The sequence below is a fragment of the Pseudonaja textilis genome, chromosome 3, assembly GCF_049901715.1.
Source record: "Pseudonaja textilis isolate UNSWEBS1 chromosome 3, rPseTex1.2, whole genome shotgun sequence".
In the NCBI taxonomy this organism is placed as follows: Eukaryota; Metazoa; Chordata; class Lepidosauria; order Squamata; family Elapidae; genus Pseudonaja; species Pseudonaja textilis.
The window spans coordinates 11670549-11692443 of record NC_141992.1 but is presented as its reverse complement, the minus strand read 5'-3'; the positions used below and the strand labels follow the sequence as shown (position 1 = coordinate 11692443).

At 42.5% G+C, this 21895-nt stretch overlaps 1 protein-coding gene across 1 annotated transcript in view; it reads left to right on the top strand.

The window, feature by feature from the left end:
• The window catches only part of CDH4 (cadherin 4), a 995035-nt gene that overhangs the window by 630650 nt on the left and 342490 nt on the right, over window positions 1–21895 (top strand). The window contains exon 3 of the mRNA XM_087928929.1: window positions 5547–5611. Within this exon, the coding sequence (XP_087785055.1) occupies window positions 5547–5611 (65 nt within the window). The remainder of the gene's footprint in view (window positions 1–5546; window positions 5612–21895) is intronic.

Here is a 21895-nt window from a genome sequence, read left to right as displayed (position 1 = left end):
TTTTGTTTAATGGGTGTATGCCCTAGATTTTATGTAGGTCAATGAAACTGTTTTATATGTGGTATGATTGTGTCAGAAATACGAAATCTGTCCTTAAACTCCGGCAGAGGATCTTCCCATCCCACCCCCACAGCAAGGCTACAGCCTCCATGTACAAAGTCACAAAGGTCAAGATTTAAAAACAATTTTAGAGAATTATGACACCATCAAGATAAACCACATCTATCAGAATAGTCTGAAAAGCATGTAAAAATCAAGTAAAATAAATTAAAACTCTAAATTAGCTCAACCATCTCCACATGTTCTCTTGTCTATATTGTTGGAAGAAATATCCATCTGGTTCAGTTCCAAGCTGGGACAAAGGCACTGGAGACAAAATGGAGGTTGGTTGGAAAGAGGATCAATTTATTGATGAAACAAAACCACTAAGCATGTGTGGTTCTGGGCAGCTGACCACATGGAGTTGAGAATGGGGGTGGGTATTTATATCTTCTTTTGGGCTTTGCACTTGAGCTTCCTGTTCCTGTGCAAGAACAGGTATTTTATTGGCTGTTGTCAGACTCCCATGGGACCATGTATAAATCCTAGGAATTTGTCTGAGCTAAGTTTGGTTAAAGTTTGGACTGCTGATGCAATGAAGAGGTATTGGACAATTCCTATTGTCAAGTTCTAATTAAGCTACAAGATGGCTTCAGGGGTTTTTATCCTCCTTTAAATAGATTTGTATAAAATGATTCTGTATTTTTATTCTTATGCTCCTATTCATTGTTTTTCATGTTCACCTATTCAGGAGCATAAACTGACCACATATTCAGGAGCATAAAAGGAAGATGGGGTGTATAAAAAGGAGATGTATATAGACATAGCTATGTGTAAAGAAGCAAATTTAGAAATGGGACTTTAATTGGAAATACAAAAATATTACTGTAGCTGCATGAATATTCAGTGTGAGACAGATTTGGAATATCAAACCGCAGTGCTCAAATTAATACATCCAAATCAATTTGGTCTAATTCAATGATTTTCCATTCATGTACGTTGCCTTATATTGGTCTAAATTGATCCAAATTGAATTCAGTCCAATTTACTGATTTGACATAATACTGATGTTTCAATTGCATTGATTTTCCAAAGTGACTGGAATGTTCAAATCAAACTGGACTCAGTTGGAAGATCCATGCTTGTCATCATATAAAAGAGGATCATCACTGTGATGACCCAGGGCATGGCACAGAGGCAACACAATCAGCTGACAGTTCAAACCGCCCCTTTATTGTGCCAAATGTTCTCCAAATGCTCCCACGTTTCTGGCAAATCCCAGAGCCACTGGCTACAAGGAGACCAGCACAGCACTGTCAGCACAAGGGCTGCAAAACAAGAAATCCAGCAGGGCAAGGGAATAAGTCAATTAGACCAGGAAGCAAAGGAACAAGGCAATTAATCCAGGAAGCAAGAAATAAAACACGAAGTCTAGGGAAATTCCAATGTCGGCAACAGCACACAACACTCCATGAATTCAGCATTTGTTCCCGAAAAATGCCCCTCCCCACATTGTCTCCTTAAATCTCAGTCCCCAGGTGTGCCTTGTGGAGAGGGGCAGGGTGGTCTCCTCCTGAGTAGGAGCCTGCGCTGTTCCCACCTTCTCTCCACTCTCCGTGCTCAAGGATCAGGAGGGGGTGGTCCTTGCTCATCACCTGAGCTCTGTTTTTCATGTTCACTGCTTAGCCTCTCTTGGTCATCCTGCCCCCGTTCCTCCCTGCCTACAAGCTGTCCCAATCCTGAAAGGTCCTGGCCTGACTCGGCCTGCTCCTCCTCATATTCCTCCAAAGCCAGCCAAGATGCCCCCTTGATCTCCATCAGCTCTAGTTCCAGCTCATCTTCCTCTGTAGATTCAGGCTCTGACGGGGGAGTGGGGTGGAGGCATGACAGTCACCTACTTGTCTGATATACAGTGTCTTCTAGGTGGATTCTTCTTTCTATTGACCTGGGTCAAGTCTTCAAAAAGAGAACCGTCTCCCGTCAAGAATATCTTGCTTACATAGCTCTCTTCTTGAGGAATTTCCAAAATTCAGTTCAAATATGATTATCTTCACACATTTCCCTCACATCATTAGATTTCCCTCAGATCATGTTTTTAAAAAGCCTAATTCAATTATGATGCCTCACTAGATATCATGTGCTGAATATTGTAAGGCCAGCTCTGGCTACCTGTGGACTAATGCAAGTTAATTCAAGCAGAGCAAGCGGTAGCATGGACTCTATTTCGCTTATATGTAGAAATATTTGTCCAAGTTCATACAACACACAACTAGTTAATAAAACACAATTATAAAACATGCTATGTCCAGGCAATGAAATTAATTCCTTCCTTCCTTCCTTCCTTCCTTCCTTCCTTCCTTCCTTCCTTCCTTCCTTCCTTCCTTCCTTCCTTCCTTCCTTCCTTTCTTTCTTTCCTCCCTCTTTCTTTTCTTTCTTCCTTTCCTCCCTCCTTCCTTCCTTCTTTCTTTCTTTCTTTCTTTCTTTCTTTCTTTTTTCTTTCTTTCTTTTATGCCTGTTTTAAACATTTTCCCTTTAAACCATCTTTCCACTTAAAAGGTCCTCTTTTGACAGTTTCTAAACAGAAGAGCCTCCAAAGTAAAGTAGGATCCAGGAGCACAAAATTAACTGTCAAAAACTTATCTAGTTTTTCTCCCAAAGAACTCATGGCAGCAGAAATTGGGTTTTTTTTTTCCTCCCTGTTTAGGAGTTCCTTGACCTAAGAACTGTTTTCAGTGCACAAAGTATTGAAACTCAGAGCCATGCTGCCTATGATCAAAGAACTACCTAATTCATTTATTTGTTTTCCTGAGTGGCTAATCAGCTGCCTCTCAGCTGCCCAGAGGCAGGGCATCTGTTTCATTGTCGCTTGTCAAAATAATCCAGTAAGCATTTTGTTGAATAGCATGTTGGGAATTGGATTTACCTCTTCATAATCTAAGCCAGAAATAGGCAGTCTGGTTGATACTGAGAATTGCTTAAACGTTTTTAAAAAATGGCTTAATGGTGGGCCATGCCAAAGATAACAGTGGGATTGCATAACACATAGGCACGCATAGATCAATGGAAGAGAATATTTGTAGCTTGGGGTTAAACTGTGGGGTTCTTGTTTTTCTCTGAGCTTGGTTGTTTTTTCAGAGACATTGCATTACCCAACTAGATAATATCATCAAGGCTAGAAGGTAGCTGTCAGGATTCCAGCAGTCACCCCCATTTAAATCACGAGTCTCAAGCCAAGCTTCCAAAACTTAAAAAGGATTTATTGGGAGTTAACATGCCGGCACTGCCTGGGTGTATTGTAATTCATATTCTCCAATGGGACACATCCATAGCCAAGAATCAGGCTCTCCAGTTAGAATTTTGTGTGGCAGAAACTTCGGTCACCTTGTTAACTATCTTGGAAAACATTTATGGAATGCAGTTTTGGTTTTTGCAAGCTGCTGCACTGCTCCCTCCTCCCTTTCTGTTGGCAACTCTCAAAAGGCCAGAGAAATATTTTATGAGGTGACAGTAGTGGGATTTCCTGAGAGAGAAAACAACCGAGCTCAGAGAGTACCAAGGACCCCAATTGCATACCATGTTCTTCCCAAAATAAGACCCAGTCTTATTTTCTTTGGGCCCCCAAAGTAAGCATCAGGTCTTATTTTGGGGAATGTCTTACCCGCATACCTTAGGACCACTGCAGCCAGGCCTCGCATGCCCCGACACTTGTAACACCACTGACTGACTTCTTCTGTGGACACTTGCAGTTGCTCGCACTCAGATGCCACATGGCTTGTCACACCAGAACTGCCACTCATGGCAGCAGGCTGCAGGATGTGTTGTACATTGCGTGCACGAGTGGCAGCACTGGCATGAAATGCCACACAGCATCCTGCCATTAGTGGCAGCATCGGCATGACATGCTACACGGCTTCTGGTTGCAAGTGGCTGCAGAAATAGTCAGGCAGTGGTGTGACAGGTATCACGGTATGGGAAGCCTGGCTATGGCAGTCCTAAGGTAAGCGGATGTGAGGAACGTGGAGCAGCTCCATCCCCCCCCCACCGCTTCCTTAGCTTGATTTTTATACATGCACCTCACCCCATCTCGTACAACCAGATGATGGGCGGCGCTTAAATAAGGCTTAGTTTGAGGGGTAGGGCTTATATTAGGCACAGGCGTGAAAATCAGGCTAGGGCTTGTTTTCGGGGTAGGTCATATTTTCAGGGAAACACAGTACATGGACATATTTTTCCTATGGTTAAATCAAGAGTAAGAGACAGATACTTTTTTTCTTTACCATGTTGTTTGTGTGTGAGTTGGGCAGCCATTTACAGTAAAATTGTGTAGTAAATATTCACCAGTACTAGGACAGGGTGAGGGTATTATAGGTTTTTACACTGTGATATTTTAATCTTGTAAGCCATCAGAGTCAATGCAACTGAGTTGGATGGCTGTACAAATTAGTTTCATAAAATCTAATCAGTATGCGAAATATATCACAGCCTGCTCTAATTATAACAACAATCTCAATCTAAAGCTCTCTTTACACACATAGAACTGAGCAGGATAACATGGACTTGGGCATTAATGCGAGGTCCTTTTTTCTAATTTTTCCCCCATTCATGCATTTTGTAATGATATTTGAAAAAGTCTTAATATTATACGGTGATTGCAAATCTAAAACAGCAGAATTTGCCCTGCAACGAGGGATTGCATTTGAGATTAACAGAGGTAGTCCTTGATTTATGACCACAATTGTGTCCCAAATTTCTGCGACTAAGCAAGGTAGTTGTTAAGTGAGTTTTGTCCCATTTTACAACCATTCCTGCCACAGTTATTAAGTGAATCACTGAAGTTGTTAAGTTACTAGCGTGATTATTAAGGAAATCTGAGCTTCCCCATTGACTTTGCTTGTCAGAAGGTCACAAAAGGGGATCCCATGACCCCAGGACACTGCAACCATCATAAATGTGAGTCAGTTACCAAGCACCTAAGTTTTGATCATGACCATAGAATGGTTGTAAGTGTGAAAAACAGTCATACGTCACGTTTTTCAGTGCCCTTGTAACTTTGAATGGTCACTAAATGCACTGTTGTAAGTTGAGGACTACCTTATAACAAGAGTTACTCTCCATATCAATATTTTGCTGAGTGCAAAAATAAGAAAATATTTAGGATCTGAGGACCTACGGGATGGGACTCAGGTGTTTGGTGACCTTCTTCTCCTACCCAGTCTAGTTCTGTGCTAGAATGTGTGAAAAATAGCTTATTATTAAATTCTCATATCCAGTGGAAAGCAAATACAGAGCTCATATCCATCTGCCGTCCTCTTCTCTCCTCTAATGTCAAAATGTAGGTTGTAAATTCTCACAGGAGGGACCGATGTAGGTTTTTATTTTTTCCTTCCTGCTGATGCTCCTCCTTTCAGAATTTTGCACACTGATCTCTTAATAAGCATACTGATAACACTAATGATGCTAATAACAGCCGCCTGATTAATCCTTATCTCTTCTGCCTTCCTTTCCAGTGAAAGTTAGCGGCTGCTCGGAGAGCAAAGGAACGTCGTACGAAAGCGCCAACTTGGACTTCAAGGTGAGGAACAACGGCACTCTCTACCCCACCAAACAGGTGCACACACCTTTGGAGGAGGCAAAAGTTATGGTAATGACTTGGGAGCATCGGGTTCTAGAAAGATGGAAAGCTTTGACCAGATTACTGGTGGGGGAGAAATCACAACCCATGGGACTTGCGACCCAAATCACAACTCAAGGGAAACAACTTATTGCCACCTCTGTACACCCCATTTTCAGCCTCCGCATCCTGTTTTCAGCCTCCATATGCCCCATTTTCGGCCTTCGTGTGCCCCATTTTCAGCCCATTCCGGGCATCAGGGATTGAAATGAGTGGAAAATGGGAGGCCAAAAAGAGGCCAAAAACAGGATGCAGAGGCCAAAAATGGCGAAGGCGGCAATAGGCAATGGCAATCACTGCAGCCTGAAACAGCTGATCGTTGGGAGGCCTATCCAACCGACAACCGGCTGTTTGTGCTAATCAGGCTGTGCTGAAACTTAAACAGGCTGTTTGCTGTTTGCTGCAAGGAGGGAAATGGCTGGGAGGCAGAGGCCAAAGGGTGGGGGCCAGCGGATGGACGGGGCTTCGGCAACATTGACTGTATAAGATGCACAGACATTTCCACCCACTTTTTGGGGTGGAAAAAGGGCAACTTATACTCCGAAAAATACGGTAAGTGTAAGTACTATTGTTATTCCCAATTCTGGCTGTACTCTACACACGTGGAATCCAGATATAATCACCAGCAGCAACAGATATTCTTGAAGCAAAATGAAGATGGCCAATTGTAACATCATCTTTTATGTCAGTATCATCTTTCCATTTGCTCAAGAGTGGGTAGATCGCAATTGAACAAAGCTTAAGGAAACATCCCTCATCCGGCAGAGTGCAAAGGATAGTTATAGGAGGTGACTTGACAATAAATTATTTTCAATCAAAGTGTAGGAGTGAATTGTTTTATGCCAGCGCATCTGCATTAAATTACGACCTCATTCGGGGATAATGTATTCCAATGAGAACACTACGACTGTAGCTTTTCGTTCCTGGGTGTCTGTAAAAGCACAGATGCTGCCGTCATATCATATCATGGCCCAATGCTTTTACTCCTCTCTCAGAGAAGATATGTAAATTATGGAAATTCCAGCAAACTTATATGGTGATGGATAGAAAACCAGAGAGCTTTATTTTAAAGGTGAATTGGATAATTCAAGGGAATGTAATGAAAAGCACAATGTGGCATTTCAACTTGATGATTTCAACTGTAAGATCTGGCAAGAAATCTCTTCTCTTATTCACTAAATGAATAGAGGCTGACATAATCTCTACATCAGGGACAATTAAACACAACATCCTTCTGCAAATTTAAATGCATATTGTTTGTAGTATCTAAGTAAGAGAATGATGAATATGGCAGGTGCCGAAGTTTGAATACTCTTCCAGTCTGAGCTGTGTACAAGTAGTCCCCGAATTACAATTGTTCATTTAGTGACCCTTCAAAGTTACAACAGCACTGAAAAAAGTGATTTATGGCTGTTTTTCACACAACCATTGTAGCATTCCCATCATCATCATCTTCTTCTTCATTTAATAACCTGATAATCCCTTGTGGAGTGGAGCCTCAGCAACTGAATGGAGCTAGCAGAGTGTTTTAATGGCCGGATGCCCTTCCTACCACCAATGCAGAGTTTTTTTCAGCAGATATATTCTCTGTCAATTCATAAAACAGCCTCATTTTGACTTGTTTTAAGGACATCACATCAAAGTTGGATCAGCCTGTAATATTTTTTTCCACTTTAATTTTGAGTGTAACTCTAAATCCAGACCTCCATGGGTTGCTAAATTTGATTTCCATTGATAATTTTTGTGTGATTTTGTTGTCAGCACATTCAACTATGTAATGAACAAAGTATTTAATAAGAATATTTCATTCATTCAGATCTAGGATGTCTTATTTTTGTGTTCCCTTTATTTTTTTGAGCAGTGTAGTATATACATATAATCATTTCATATTATCATGATCCTTCCTCTTTTCTATCCAACAATAAAACTTATCTTATACTTTGTAATAATCCAATTCATCCTTATTTTTTAATTCTTTTGTCAATTTGTCCATTTCTGTACGCATCCAAATGTTTCTAATTACTTCTATTTCACTTGGAGTTTCTTTACATTTCCACTGTTGTGCATAGGCCAATCTTGCAGCAGTAATCCCATGAATTATTAGGTATATACTATCTTTATCGTATTTTCCCACATTAATTTCTTACAAGAAAATTTCAGGTCTGTATTCTATTTTAATCTTACACATCTCTTCTAACCATTTCTGAATTTTCTGCCAAAACTTTTGAGCTTCTTTCCAATTCCACCATAAATGATAATACATTCCATTTTCCCTATTACACTTCCAACAAGCAGGGGAAAGAAGTAACATGGTTGTTCAATGAATCTGACTTCCCCATTGATTTTGTTTCTCAGAAGGTTGCAAAACATGATCACATATCCCTGGGACTCTGCAACCATCACAAATATGAACCAGTTGCCAAGCATCTGGATTCTGATCACGTGACAATAGGGAGGCTGTAATGGTCATAAGTGTAAAAAAGTAGTCATGTCACTTTTTTCAGTGTGGTTGTAACTTGGAATGGTCGCTAAATGAACTGTTGTAAGTCGAGGATTACCTGTATTCTTTGCTGTCCTGGCATGCGCTACATGTTTGAGCTCTCACTGCAAATTTTCAATTATATTAAAGTCTAAGACTTACCCTTCTTTCTTGGAAGTCCTTCAGAGTTTATTTAGATCAGGGGTGTCAAACACGATTTCATTGAGGGCCGCATCAGGGTTGTGTTTGACCTCAGGGGGGTCGGGGGGGCATGGCCATGTGGGCGTGGCCAGCTCAATGTCACTCGTGTCAGAGGTGCCTGTGGGGGCGGGCTCCCAAGCTCTGTTTTTGGCTGAGACCAGAGGTGGTATTCGGCAAGTTCTGACCAGTTCTGGAGAACCAGCAGCGGAAAGTTTGAGTAGTTTAGAGAACCGGCAAATACCGCCTCTGACTGGCCCCGCCCCCATCTATTCTCTACCTCCCGAGTCCCAGCTGATTGGCTGGGTCTTCTTTTGTTGCCCTGCACAGGAGAACGGAGCTGGAAAGCAGGGTAGTGTGGTGGGGGAGGGAATGGGGATTTTGCAGTATCCTTCCCCCAGGAGTTACTGCATGAGAGGATGAGAGGGACTTGACTAAGTATCATTTGAAGGAGCTCTCTCTCCAAGGACCATAAGTAAAAAAGAACAGAAAGCAGAATGCAGTCTAGAAATTCTGGTTGGAGAATAATTTCATCTGGACAATATTAAATGGCTAAAGCTATTATTTATCACCTAAATTTTAGAGGATAAAGATTGTAGGGCAGGGATCCCCAAACGTGGCAACTTTTAAGACTTGTGGTCCACAAGCCTTAAAGTTGCCAAATTTGGAGAGCCCTGTTGTAGGGGGTTAGAAAGAGAGTTGAAGGTAATTCATTAAGGTAGGAAGATTATATTGTAATGTATTTTGACATTGAATTGAGGTATCCTGTGTCTTTATGTCCTATATCTCATGTGTAGGAAACTGTTTTGCTTCAAATTTGGCTTTTGTGAGCTACATAGGATTTCCCCCCAATCCCTACAAAAGGAATGCATGCGACAGTTTGTTTAGTGATCATTGAAACTTGCAACAGCACTGAAAAGAATGACTTATTGTGATGACCCGGAGTGTAACACAAATATAACAAAATCCAAAATGTAAATAAATGTCTTTTAATGCCTCCAACTTGGCCCCACTGTTCAATAATTCTCAGTTGGAGATAAAACTTATTCAAAAATAGTCTTCAAAAGAAAGCAATACAGTCTGAACTTAATGAGCAGATAGAGGTGAAATAAAAAAACCAAAACAAACTACAATGAAGGAATTTCCACAACGGACCAGGATAAGTAATTACCAACTTCAAGGAGATAACAAGGCACAGCCCGTTGGAGGGATGCCAACCAAGATAACTTCACCCCAAAATAACACACACTTTGCTTCTGGTAGCGCTGTTTTAACCGTCTCTCTTATATACTATTCTCCCCAGTTGCAACCAATGAGGGGGATCATGGCCGCTTCCTCTCTCGTAAGCCAAGTTGTTGCCTTCTCTGTTCCTCCCTGCGTGCCCTAGGATGAAGAGGGGATGGGCCTGGTTCTTCCTCTGGCTGCCCAGCTGGCCTCTGCCCTTCCCCAGCCTCCTCCACATCCTCCAGAGCCACAGCTCCACTCCCTGTCAGCTGTTCCTCCTCTCCCTCAGAGTCCAACTCTACCAAGGGCATGACACTTATGACCATTTTTCACAGTTACGATGGGTTGGAACATCCCCATGGCCATGTGATCAAAATCCAGATGCTTGGCAACTGACTCATATTTACGACAATTGCAGTGTCCTGGGGTCATGTGATCACCTTTGGCAACCTTCTAACAAGCAAAGACAACAAGGAAGCCAGATTCTCTTAGTAACTGTGTTACTAACTGAACAACTGCAGTGATTCACTTAGCAAATGTAGCAAGAAAAGTTGTAAAATGGAACAAAAGTCACTTTACAATCCTCTCGCTTGGCAATATATTTTTGGGGTTCAGTTATACTCAATTGTAAAACAAGGGCTACTTGTAGTGTGGCTTTTGATTTAGCAAAATATTGTGCTGAGGTTGTGTGTCCTATGAATATAAACTGAACTCTGCTTCAAGCTAGAGAGAACTGTGGCTTTTTAAAATTCACATCACTTCTTCCTTAAAAGCCTTATTAGTGTATAGTTAGAGGAAGTGGGAAACACAGAGAAAAACAAGACTAATGACAATGACCTAGACTTTATTATTGTGTGTGTCATCAATGTGGGAGTCTCAACTTCTGCTGTATTTAAAGCTCCCTGCATGTATGAGTAAAACAAGAGTTATTTGTAAAAGAAATGAAGCTGGTTATAGGTTCCTTTAAAGCAGGGGTCCCCAAACTTGGCAACATTAAGACTTGTGGACTTCAACTCCCAGAATTCTCCAGCCAGCTGGCTGGAGAATTCTGGGAGTTGAAGTCCACATGCCTTAAAATTGCCAAGTTTAGAGACTGCTGCTTTAAAGCAAGGATGGGGAACCATGGCCTTTTTCTGAGTTGTGGACTTCATTTCCCAGAATTCCTGAGCCTGCTGGAGTAGAATCTCAGATCCCCTGGTTGGTCTAAGGTCCCTTCCAATTCTGTTATTCTGTTCTGTTATTTCCAAATGTCCAGTTCTAATACATGCATTAGCACATGTGCATTTGATACAAAATACTGCATCCTTTATCTTGGTTCACTCAAGAGGTGGCCATGTCTTAACTATAATAGCCAATTCTTTATCCGCCTTCCTCAGAAACCTCTACTCCATCCTTCCCAATTGGCATGACCACTGCACACAGGCACATACAGACAGGGGTGGGCTTCAAAAATTTTAGCAAAGAGTTCTCTGCCTGGTTGCTGGATGGGTGTAGCCTATTTGGCCTCCTGCACCATGGGGAGGGAGGCATTTTTGCCCTCCCTGGGCTCCGGAGGCTTTCCTCAAGCCTCTGGGAGGGTGAAAATGGCCTCCTGAGGCTCTCTGGAAACCGGAAACAGGCCCTTTTCCAGCCTTCCTGAACTTCCGGGAAGCTCATTTTTTGCCCTCCCTGAGCCTCCACATGTGCCCTGCACTTACTTGCATCCAAACCGGGCCAGGTGGGGACTCCTGGGAGGGGAGGGGAGGGGAGGGATGGACAGGGCCAGTCAGGAGTGGGATTTGGGGGTTCTCCGAACTTAGTTCTTTTGTCTATAGTTCTCCGATCAGTCATGGATGATTTAATCTGGATTCCTGCGGGGTTGGACTAAACGATACAAAAACTGTCTCTTCCACTTCGGTGCGTCTATGATGCTGATAGTTGCTGCTTCTCTTCTGGCTTTGTTTCACCACAGTTAATCCTCCGAATCCATTCTCCTTTGCCCTAACTGTCCTAGACAGTCTTGCTAGACTGCCTTTCTCTTGGACATATACAAAATGCTTGTTGCATTCACATAATGTCAGGAAAAAGCAGCCAGAGCCGCTCATGAATAGTCTCAAGGAGAAGCTTTATTGCTAGGCACTTATTTTACAAGAATCTCACCAGAATACAGTATTGTAGGCTAACACACTGTTCACTGCAGTTTAATCCTGACCAGCTCGATCCTTAATGTTGTGTCCTGCCAGGGGAATTGGCAGCAGACTCGGACAGTGAGGTGGTTGGGGAGGAACATGAAGTCTGGGGAAGGTTTTGACAAGTGCTCTGTGTCAGAGGCAGGGCTGTCTGACAGTTATCAGCTGCCTTCAGAGTCGGAGATCAGTGGGGCAGAAGAACAGCTGGAGCCTGTTCCCAGTGTGGGCAGGAACAGAGCTGCCAGGAGAAGAGAACAGTTAAGGAACAAGGGTCGACTCAGCAATAAATGCTGAGGTGGAGGGTGAATGGCCCCTCCCATAGGGAATAAAGAGGAGCGAAAGGGGAGTGGTGTTTGCAAGAGACAATTAGTTCAATTCATTAGGGTGAAGATCTGTTCCTGACTTCTTGCCAAGTAATTGCTGCTACAGCATGGCGTTTGGAAGATATTGGTCTGGCAACTCTCCCAGCCTGTTTGTAGTTGTGAAATCTCATGAAAGACTGTTTACCAGGACTTTGCTGGAGAGGAATTCCCTTTAACCTAAATAAAAGGGGTTTTGTTGGGACGAGGAATCTGCTTCATGATATTGAGAAGCGTAGGTCAGAACACGTGACTCAGCCTTCCATTCTTCCGAGGTGGGTAAAATGAGGATCCAGATTGTTGCGGGACAATAGGATGACTCTGTAAACTGCTTAGAGAGGACTGTGAAAGCACTATGAAGCAATATATAAGTCTAAATGCTATTGCTATTTGCTTAGGAAAAAACAAAAAATGTCTGTGGAGATTCTCAAACAACCAGGTCATGGTTATCCCAGAAGAGCTTTTCCAAAAAGCAACTACACTTTCTTGGGTTTTTTTTGTCTATTTTGAAAATATTTCACTTCTCATCCAAGATGCTTCTTCGATTCTAAGGGGGTTTCCTTAGGAAAGGTCAGATAAAGAGCTTTTCAGCCCATGCTGCTTTCTGCAGTGCCGAAACTCTAAACTAGACCCTCTCTTAACACCTTGCTCCATTGTAGCTGAGATTCCACCACACACAATGTGTGATGCCGGGGCAGATAAAGGACATCATTAAGATAATAAGCTGGTTCATACAACATGGTTGGGGCTCCCATAATACTACATTCGCATAGAATTGCACGAACTGAAAGGTGGGCAGCAAATACATTTGATAAATAAAGAAAAATAAAATAAACGAGAATACTGAACTGTCAAACTCTTCTGCCCCAATTTAGCCTAGATTAGAACATTGGGTGAACCCAACTAATGGAAAATTTAGAAATGGAAGATAATATAGTATTGTTTGCCTCGCAGTGCCTTTCTCAAAGCTGGCACTGACTCTATATTGAATAAATCTTAAATGATCAACAACTTATTTTTTTTTTCATACTTCACCGCCCCATAGAATAATCCCTTTCCCAACCCACCAAACATCATCCAAATGATGTTTTGAAACTGAGAATTTCAAGGTTGATTTTCCCTCCCTTTTTCAGTTGCTCAGTCTTGCAAGAAACCTGATAGCAATTCAATTAGAAAATGCAAATCAAGTCACAGATTTACCACCCAAGTGCTGAATTACCCCCAAGAAAATGGCATGATATTCTAGAATAATAGTAAACACTTCAGATAAAAGTTTTCTTTCAGAACTGACTATTTGCACAGGTGAAAAGTGGGGCTTGTGAGCCTTGTCTGCAAAAAAGAAGGGAGGAGAAAACCTTATTTTATAATAAATTGCAGGTAGTCCTTGACTTATCACCACAAATGAGCCCAACATTTTTGTTGCTAAGCGAGACATTTGCTAAATGAATTTTGCCCTGTTTTACAACCTTCCCGGTGAAAGTTGTTGAGTGAATTGCTGCAATTGTTAAGTTAGTCCCACAGTCGTTAAGTGAATCAGATAACAGATAATCAGAATTGGAAGGGACCTTATAGGTCATCTAGTCCAACCCCCTGCCCAAGCAGGAGACCCTACACCATTTCTGACAAATGGCAGTCCAATCTCTTCTTGAAAGTCTCAAGTGATGGCTCTTCCACATCTTCCGAGGGCAAAGCTGTTCCATTGGTTGATTGTTCTCACTGTCAGAAAGTGTCTCCTTATTTCCAGGTTAAATCTCTCCTTGTTCAGTTTCTATCCATTATTCCTTGTCTAGCCTACAGGTTCTTTAAAAAGTAGCTTGACCCCCTCCTTTCTGTGGCAGCCCCTCAAATATTGGAAGACTGCTACCATGTCTCCCTTGGTCCTTCTCTTCACTAGACTAGCCAAGCCCAGTTCCTGCAACTGTTCTTCATATGTTTTAGTCACCAGTCCCCTAATCATCCTGGTTGCTCTTCTCTGCACTTTTTCTAGAGCCTCAATATCTTTTATAATGTGGTGACCAAACCTGGATGCAGTGCTCCGTGTGGTCTTATTAAGGCTTGTAGAGTGATATTAGTACCTGGCTTCCCCATTGACTTTGCTTGTCAGAAAGTCGTAAAAGGGAATCACGTGACCCCAGGTGACTGCAACCATCATAAATGTGAGTCAGTTTGACAAGAGTCTGAATTTTGATCATGTGACTGCGGGGATGCTGCAATGGTTGTAAATGGGAAAAATGTACACAGAGTCTTTTTTTTTTTTCAGTGCCCTTGTGATTTTGAACAGTCAGGAAATGAACTGTTGAAATTCGAGGACTAGCTGTATGTGAGACTTCTGGCTCCCATCAGCATTTTTTTTTTAAAAAAAATAGATGAATAATACTATATTCCTGGAGAAAAAAGGAGACAAGGAGAGCTCCTTTAAAAAAGTAGAATTTTATTTGTAAGGATTTATGTCTCAATACATTTGAGAAAATCTGCATCTATCAATTTAATCATAAGGAAAGGGGGGGAAAGCAATCCTACATGGGATACACAAATAGGTAATTCTTGTTTTTGTTTTTTTTAAAGAGCTGTGTCCTTTGGGATCCAGTCTCCATTCCCTCCTAAGTGAAATTGGTTGTGTGCCATGTTTATGAGACAGCGTAAAAGACCGAGAAATGAAGAATCTTTTATCAATTGCAGCCTTATTCAGTCTCTCATTTTTCCAAACTCATTTTCTCCCATCTGCGTGTCAGTGTGAGATTAAGAACAGCAGCAACAAAACAAAAAAAACAAAAAGACACCACCTGAAAATCCAAGCATATTTTCCAGAGCAAGTCCCCTCCTCTGTGCTTCTTTTCTCCCCTTAATACCACGATGGTGAAGCTATGGCACACGTGCCGGAGATAGCATGCCAAGCCCTGTGATGACTCGGGACATGGCACATAGGCAACACAGTCACATAAGTAAGAAAAGTCCCTTTAATACCTTCAATTTTGCCCCCAATGGCTGGAGAAATTTTTTTTCCTAAGAACAGTCTTTAAATGGAGGAAATTCAGTCCGAAAACAACGTAGATATAAACTGTAGATAAAAATCCATACAAACCGTGCTGCAGCGATTAACTGGACAGGGCAGGATAAGGAATTGCAGACTTCAAAGGCCAACAAAACACACACAGTTGGGAAGATGCCAGGAACCCAGAAAAGCCTTGACCGTAAAAGATAACTTACAATTTGCTTCCCACTAGTTGCTGTGCGCAATCTCCCTTTTTAAACATTGTGTTCCCCACTGCAACTAATGAAGGGAATCAGGAACCTTTCCTCCCCCGTAAGCCATGCAACTCATGTTGCTCCCTTCTCTGTTCCTCCCTGCATGTCCTAGGATGAAGAGGGGGTGGGCCTGGATCTTTCTCTGAATTCCCTCAGCCTTGGTCTACCTCTCCCTTGCTCTGCCCAGCCAGACTGTGTCCTTCCCCAATTTCTTCAACAGCCAATGGAACCACACTCCCATTCCCTGTCAGCTGCTCCACCACCCCCTTAGAATCAGATTATGACAGGGGCATGACAGACCTCTCTGTGGGCATGCAAGCCATCACCCCAGCTCAGCTCTACTGCGCATGCGTGCATGTGCCTCTCGCCAGCCAGCTGGTCTCCAGGTCTCTGCCACCCATGCCTGGAGGTGGGGTGAATGCATGTGGCAGGATGCATACACAGGGGCAGGTTATATGCATGGAGGACATGCACACATGCTTTGGGACATGCCTGTATGCATGGGAGGTGGGGCAGATCATATGCACGGTGTCACACACGTATTGCATTTGGAGAATGTGTTCACATGCGTGCGCTTTGGGAACTCGGTGCCAAAAAGGTTAGCCATCACTGCCCTAATAGATGCACTTTGCAAGCCATATTTCTTAATATAATTCACCAGGGTAAGCTATTTTCACCACTGGATACAGCTTTATGAGCACATTTCCCATGTAATCTATTTGCGATTGTGAAAAACAGCACTGCAAGGTTTGGAAAGCCAAAACTAGAGGAACCACAAAGTTCTGGATGCTGCAAATATTCATTAAAGAGAGAGTGTTTTTGATCAGAGCAACCTGGTCTGCCTAAATATGGGATGGAGCATACTGCTTCCACTTTCGCCTTTTAGCCCCAATTCACAGGTGGTCACTTTCGTGACAAACTATTTTTGTGTTGAATTTATATTTACCGACAAAGAAATAAAGGGAGACTAGTATAGATCAAGCTATTTAGCTCTCCTGAACTAGCCATACCCTTCTGAGATTCAAACCTGGGATGCTTACATATTGCAAGCTGTATTAACCTCTAAGCCACGGGCTCTCCTAGCTTTGTTAGCTATACCAGGGGAGAGATTAAGTGTTTTTTCAACTTGGTCTGCCCAAAATTGGAATGGAGCATACTGCTTCCCCTTTCGCCTTTCCGCTCCAATCGAGGAGCCTTCACAAGCAGTCGCTTTCTTAGTCGGTAAATATAAATTTAACACAAAAATTGGTTAGAGAGGTTTGCAGTGAAATGCGAACCAATCACATTTTTAAAAAAATCCCTTGCCTACAAAACTTTTACTGGTGAGCTGCTCATATGGAATTCATCACTGAATAGGAAGCTGCCTGTGTATTTTAATTATCTGCATTAAAAGTACAGGCAATCCTTGACTTATGACCACAATTGAGCCCAGGACTTCTATTGCCATGTGAGACAGTTGTTAAGTGAATTTCACCCCATTTTATGATCTTTCTTACCATGATTGCTAAGTGAATTGCTGCAGTTGTTAAGTTAGTAGCAGTAGCAATAGCATTTAGACTTATATACCGCTTCACAGTGCTTTTACAGCCCTCTCTAAGCGGTTTACAGAGTCAGCCTATGGCCCACAACAATCTGGGTCCTCCTTTTACACACCTCGGAAGGATGGAAGGCTGAGTCAACCTTGAGCTGGTCAGGATTGAGGGAATCGAACTCCTGGCAATGTGAGCAGAGTTAGCCTGCAATACCACATTCTAACCACCGCGCCATCACGGCTGTTGTCGAACACCATGACGGTCGTGTTCAGGTGGTGCTCCAGAATTTGGAATTGCACCCAGGGCACCTATCACTATCAGTACTATTTTTGCTTTCTTTTGCCACGGTCTTTCTACTTTCTATTTGCAGGTCTTTGTGTTTTTGTGATTTCCTCCCGTTCTTTCTCTTCTGCTGTTTCCAGGTTCTGCCAAATCCAGTTTCCAGATTTTGTTGTTGTTGTTGTTGTTTTTCTTAAGAGCAGTTGTTAAGTCTGGAGTGTTATGTGCCAAGTGCTTCTTTGTTTGGATCCTGAAGTTCTTGAGCACTTTAGCTTCTTCATTTTCTAATGTTGAAGCATTAGAAACACACTTGCAATACAAGTGAGTAGAAGCACATGCATGAACATGCAGAGCTTCAGCGTGGGGTTATTTTTACATAGAAGAAATTGCAGATGTCTCCTCTGGGCCCTGTTGAAAAGATTTGGTGGTGGTCGAAGGAATTCAAGAAGTCCTGTTCTTCTAGCTTCCTTTATTTCATTTGATCTATTTAGACAAAGATGCCCCCACTCAGATCTCAAAAGAATGCCAACCTAGAAGCTTCATTTTCTCCGGAAGGCAAGATATAAACTTATTTAAATAAATCACACAATCTGTTCACTTCAATTTTTGCAAAATGCAGCTTTTACTTTAGAGAAGGTGCCAATGAGAGGCACATTTTCTACAAGATGTATATATGTCTCATTTGGTACACATTATTGCTCATTTTCACAAACATAGTACCAGTCAATCTATCTATCTATCTATCTATCTATCTATCTATCTATCTATCTATCTATCTATCTATCTATCTATCTTTCTTCTCTCTCTCTCTCTCTCTCTCTCTCTCTCTCTCTCTTTTACACACACACACACACACACACACACACACACACACACACCTAAACATTTTAAGATTCTATGCCATTTGGGAAAAAAAGTACTTTGGGACTCACAGGAAAATATGATCACTGCTTTCTGTTCTTCATTAAATCAAACTTCAGTTGTGCAATTGTGACTGTCATTTTGTCTTTTTTAAAAATATATTCTAAGACTCTGACTTTCCGCAGGAGGAAATACAGCTATTTTAAGGAGTCAATAGCTTAAAGCAACTACAACTTTACTTTGAGTCTTATGTTGGAGACCTAGAAAAAGTTGGACTTCTTTAATGAAGAGCATAGAGGTTCTATATTTATGACCAATCCAAAATATATCTGTGGAGTCCTTGGTTCCCTCTGAGCTTGGTTGTTTTCTTACAGATTTTTCATTATCCAACTAGATGCCAGCTCAGTGCCAGGACTGAAAACTCCACAGTTCATCCTCAAGCTACAAATACTCTCTTCTGTTGGTACTGTTTTTGAAGTCTTCACAGCCTAATGAGTATCTTCATGCTCTCTTTATGAAGATGGTTGGTTGGTTGGTTGGTTGGTTTAGAAAATGAACATGCCTCCCAACTCACTCATGGTGACTCCAGGTGGCTTATACAAACAAAACCCACAACAGCAAAAGATTTATATACCGCTTCATAGTGCTTTACAGCCCTCTCTAAGCGGTTTACAGAGTCAGCATCTTGCCCCCAACAATCTGGGTCCTCATTTTACTGACTTCAGAAGAGTGGAAGGCTGAATCAACTTTGAGCCAATCAGAATCGAACCCCTGGAGTGAACAGTGAGTTAGCCCACAGTTACTGCATTCTAACCAACACGCCGCCATTGCTCATACAAAATATAAAACCTAATAAATCCTTACCTACCCATCCACCCCAGCAATAACTATCAAACCAACCACTTGATGGGCTCCATATCACCCAGGGGTCCCTAGGCTTGAGGGCAAAACCATGTCACCAGGGTATGTCAAGGCGAGGGACAGTTCTTCTTGGTTCCACTAGAAGGCCATTCTTCTTAATCCCACTAGGTGGACCTTATTAATAGAGGGGACCTGTAAATATACCTTGCCTTCCCAGTCTGGTGGATTGGGTAGATGTCATCTAAAGAAGATGGTCCTTCAGTGTGTGTTGCCCTGCTCCCCACACATACACACATACACTCATGTACAGCAAGAGTTCTACAGGTATCTATTCAAACCCTCAAAACAGGTACTCAGAAAGCACCTCCATTGTGCAGGTCCAAATTTTTGAGCTCAGTACAGCAAGAGTCACTGGATAACTGAGTCCAATGGGCACACGCAAAGTCCAGGAAAGCAATCCAGGAGTCAAACTGGCCAGGATACACGGCACGAGCCCAAAAAATCACAGAACTGGGCACATTCCTCCACCAACTCTCAAGTCCTTGAGGTGGGATTATATAGGCAATGCTGGTGCAGCCTCTCATGGGAGGCAAAGTTGCCTCCTTGTGAGTAGTCTAGCTCAGTGGCCCCCAACCTTTTTTGTGCCGCAGCCCGGTACCGACATCACAAAATCATCTGCGGCCCGGTACCGGCATCACAAAATCATCCGCAGCCCGGTACCGGTATCACAAAATCATCTGCGGCCCGGTACCGGCATCAGCACGCATGGCAAGGCAAGCCGAGCGACCGGCCAGCCAGCCGTCCCCCGCTTCTCCCCACCACCTTCAACTCCTCCTTTGTACCTGTGTCGATGGGCTTCGCGACGGCTTTGGGACGGACTCTCAGCTCGCCTTGCCATGCATGCTGAAAGAATCCTCGCGCCTTAGTTTTGTTCGAAGCCGCCCCCCCCTCGATGAAACTAAGGCGCAAGGATTCTTTCAGTACCCAAACGCTGCTTTCTACCCGGAAAAGTTCACCAGAAGCACTTTTTCATCAAAACAAGATGGCGACACCCAGCAAACCGGCGGCCCGGTAGAAATTGTTCCACGGACCGGTACCGGTCTGGGGACCGGTGGTTGGGGACCCCTGGTCTAGCTGACCAGCATTATGCTTGTCTTTTCTTTATGTATCCTTGAATCAGGACGAGTGTGCACTCCACCTCCTTGCTAACGAGTGGCAACTGCCCTTGGTTGTCTCCTGGCCAACTTGTGAAGCTACAGGTCACCTCCCTCAACCTCAGGCTGTCATGGTCTGATCCATACAGATGAGGCGGATCTGTCAGGCTAGCACTCTCCTAGCTCTGATCTTGATCAATACTCGACGCCAGACTTTCTCTCCCGACTCAAATTCACCTCCTCTAAACTCATGTCTGGAGAGGAGTCCAGGGGCAGATCCATGACACAGTGCCATTCTACAGTGGCGTTTAATGGGACCCAAGGACCATCCCATATGATTGGCAGTTCTTGACCAAAATAGAATGAAGAGGAAAAAAAATATTCTTGATTATATATATCATGTTAATAAGCCACTTTGCAGTCCATTTTATACCTCTTCTATATGTGCTTGGTGTCAGGTATAAGAAATCTGGAATCAGGAAACAGTTAAAAAATACTACAAATTTATTTCATGCTACCTATACACAAGAGGCGGCACACTGGTTCAGTATTAAAAGACACTGAACTTGTCATCTGGAAAGCTAACAGCCCAAGTTCGAGACCAAAGTGCCATGCAGTGGTGTGAGCTCCCATCACCTGCCCCAGCTCCTGCCTAGCTAGCAGTTTGAAAGCATGCAAATGCAAGTAGATAAATAGGTATCATTTCAGTGGGCAGGCAACAGTGTTTCATGCACCTTGACATATGGTCATGCTGGCCACATGATCACAGAAAATGTCTTCAGACAACATTGGCTCCCATGGCTAAGAAATGGAAATGAGCATCCTAGAATCAGACACGCCTGGATTGAGGAAACTTTTCCTTTAACACACAAAAATCTGAACTACTAATGATCAAGGCGAAATGGCACCAAATAAAGTGTCAATGGACTTCAAAGGGTGTTGGACGTAGATGTCTTATGGGGGTATAGAGATTCCAAACTGATGGTGTGTTTAACCCCACCCTCAGGCCTAGCCTGATCATCTCCTACCTATGTAACTCAGAATGGGCAGTACCTACCCGATTAAATTCCTGTGATATTCACATTTTCAGAAAACATATTTGCATGCAGTTTGAGTGCAAGTTTCCACAATGCATGCCTTTTATTTAATTGGAAAACTTTGTTGCAAACTCGGCTAGAAAATATGAACACAAAAAGAAAATGTATTTCTAATCAGGAGTTCATTCAGAAATGATAAATTAGCTTGGTACATATTTAAATGTGAACCAAATAAATGTTGTCCCACCCTTGGCTGGACCTGTGTCATTCTTATCTCACAGTTTGTGAAACTTTGTATCAGAAGGTTTGCAAATAAGCGGTGGAAGTGAAGGTCTCCAAAATTTCTCTCTTTAACTGTTCTGACAAGATATTTCATCACTGCCAACACTGAACAAGTGACAGCATTTGTAACAAAACAATGGGAAATTCTAGCCTTTTAAAAATGCTTGACATTTTGAAACTTTTTAATGTGTTTCAGACCGAGTTCTTTTTTTTTTAATGTGGTTTTGATGGTGCTTATCATTCACTACATGCCATACTAACTGCAGTTTTTAAGGTCATATTGGAAATCTCCCAGATACTGCCAGGAAATCTATCAATACGAAATGTCAAAAAGGGGAGGAGGGGTTATGTGCAGTTAGCAAAATAGATAACCAAACATTAATTGCATCAATAGTAACCTTAGAATTTTAATGAACTTGTATATCGATTGTTAACTTTACACATTATTTGAATGAGCATCCGCATGCATTATTAACTTCACGCAAGCTTGGCTGGCGTGCCTTTG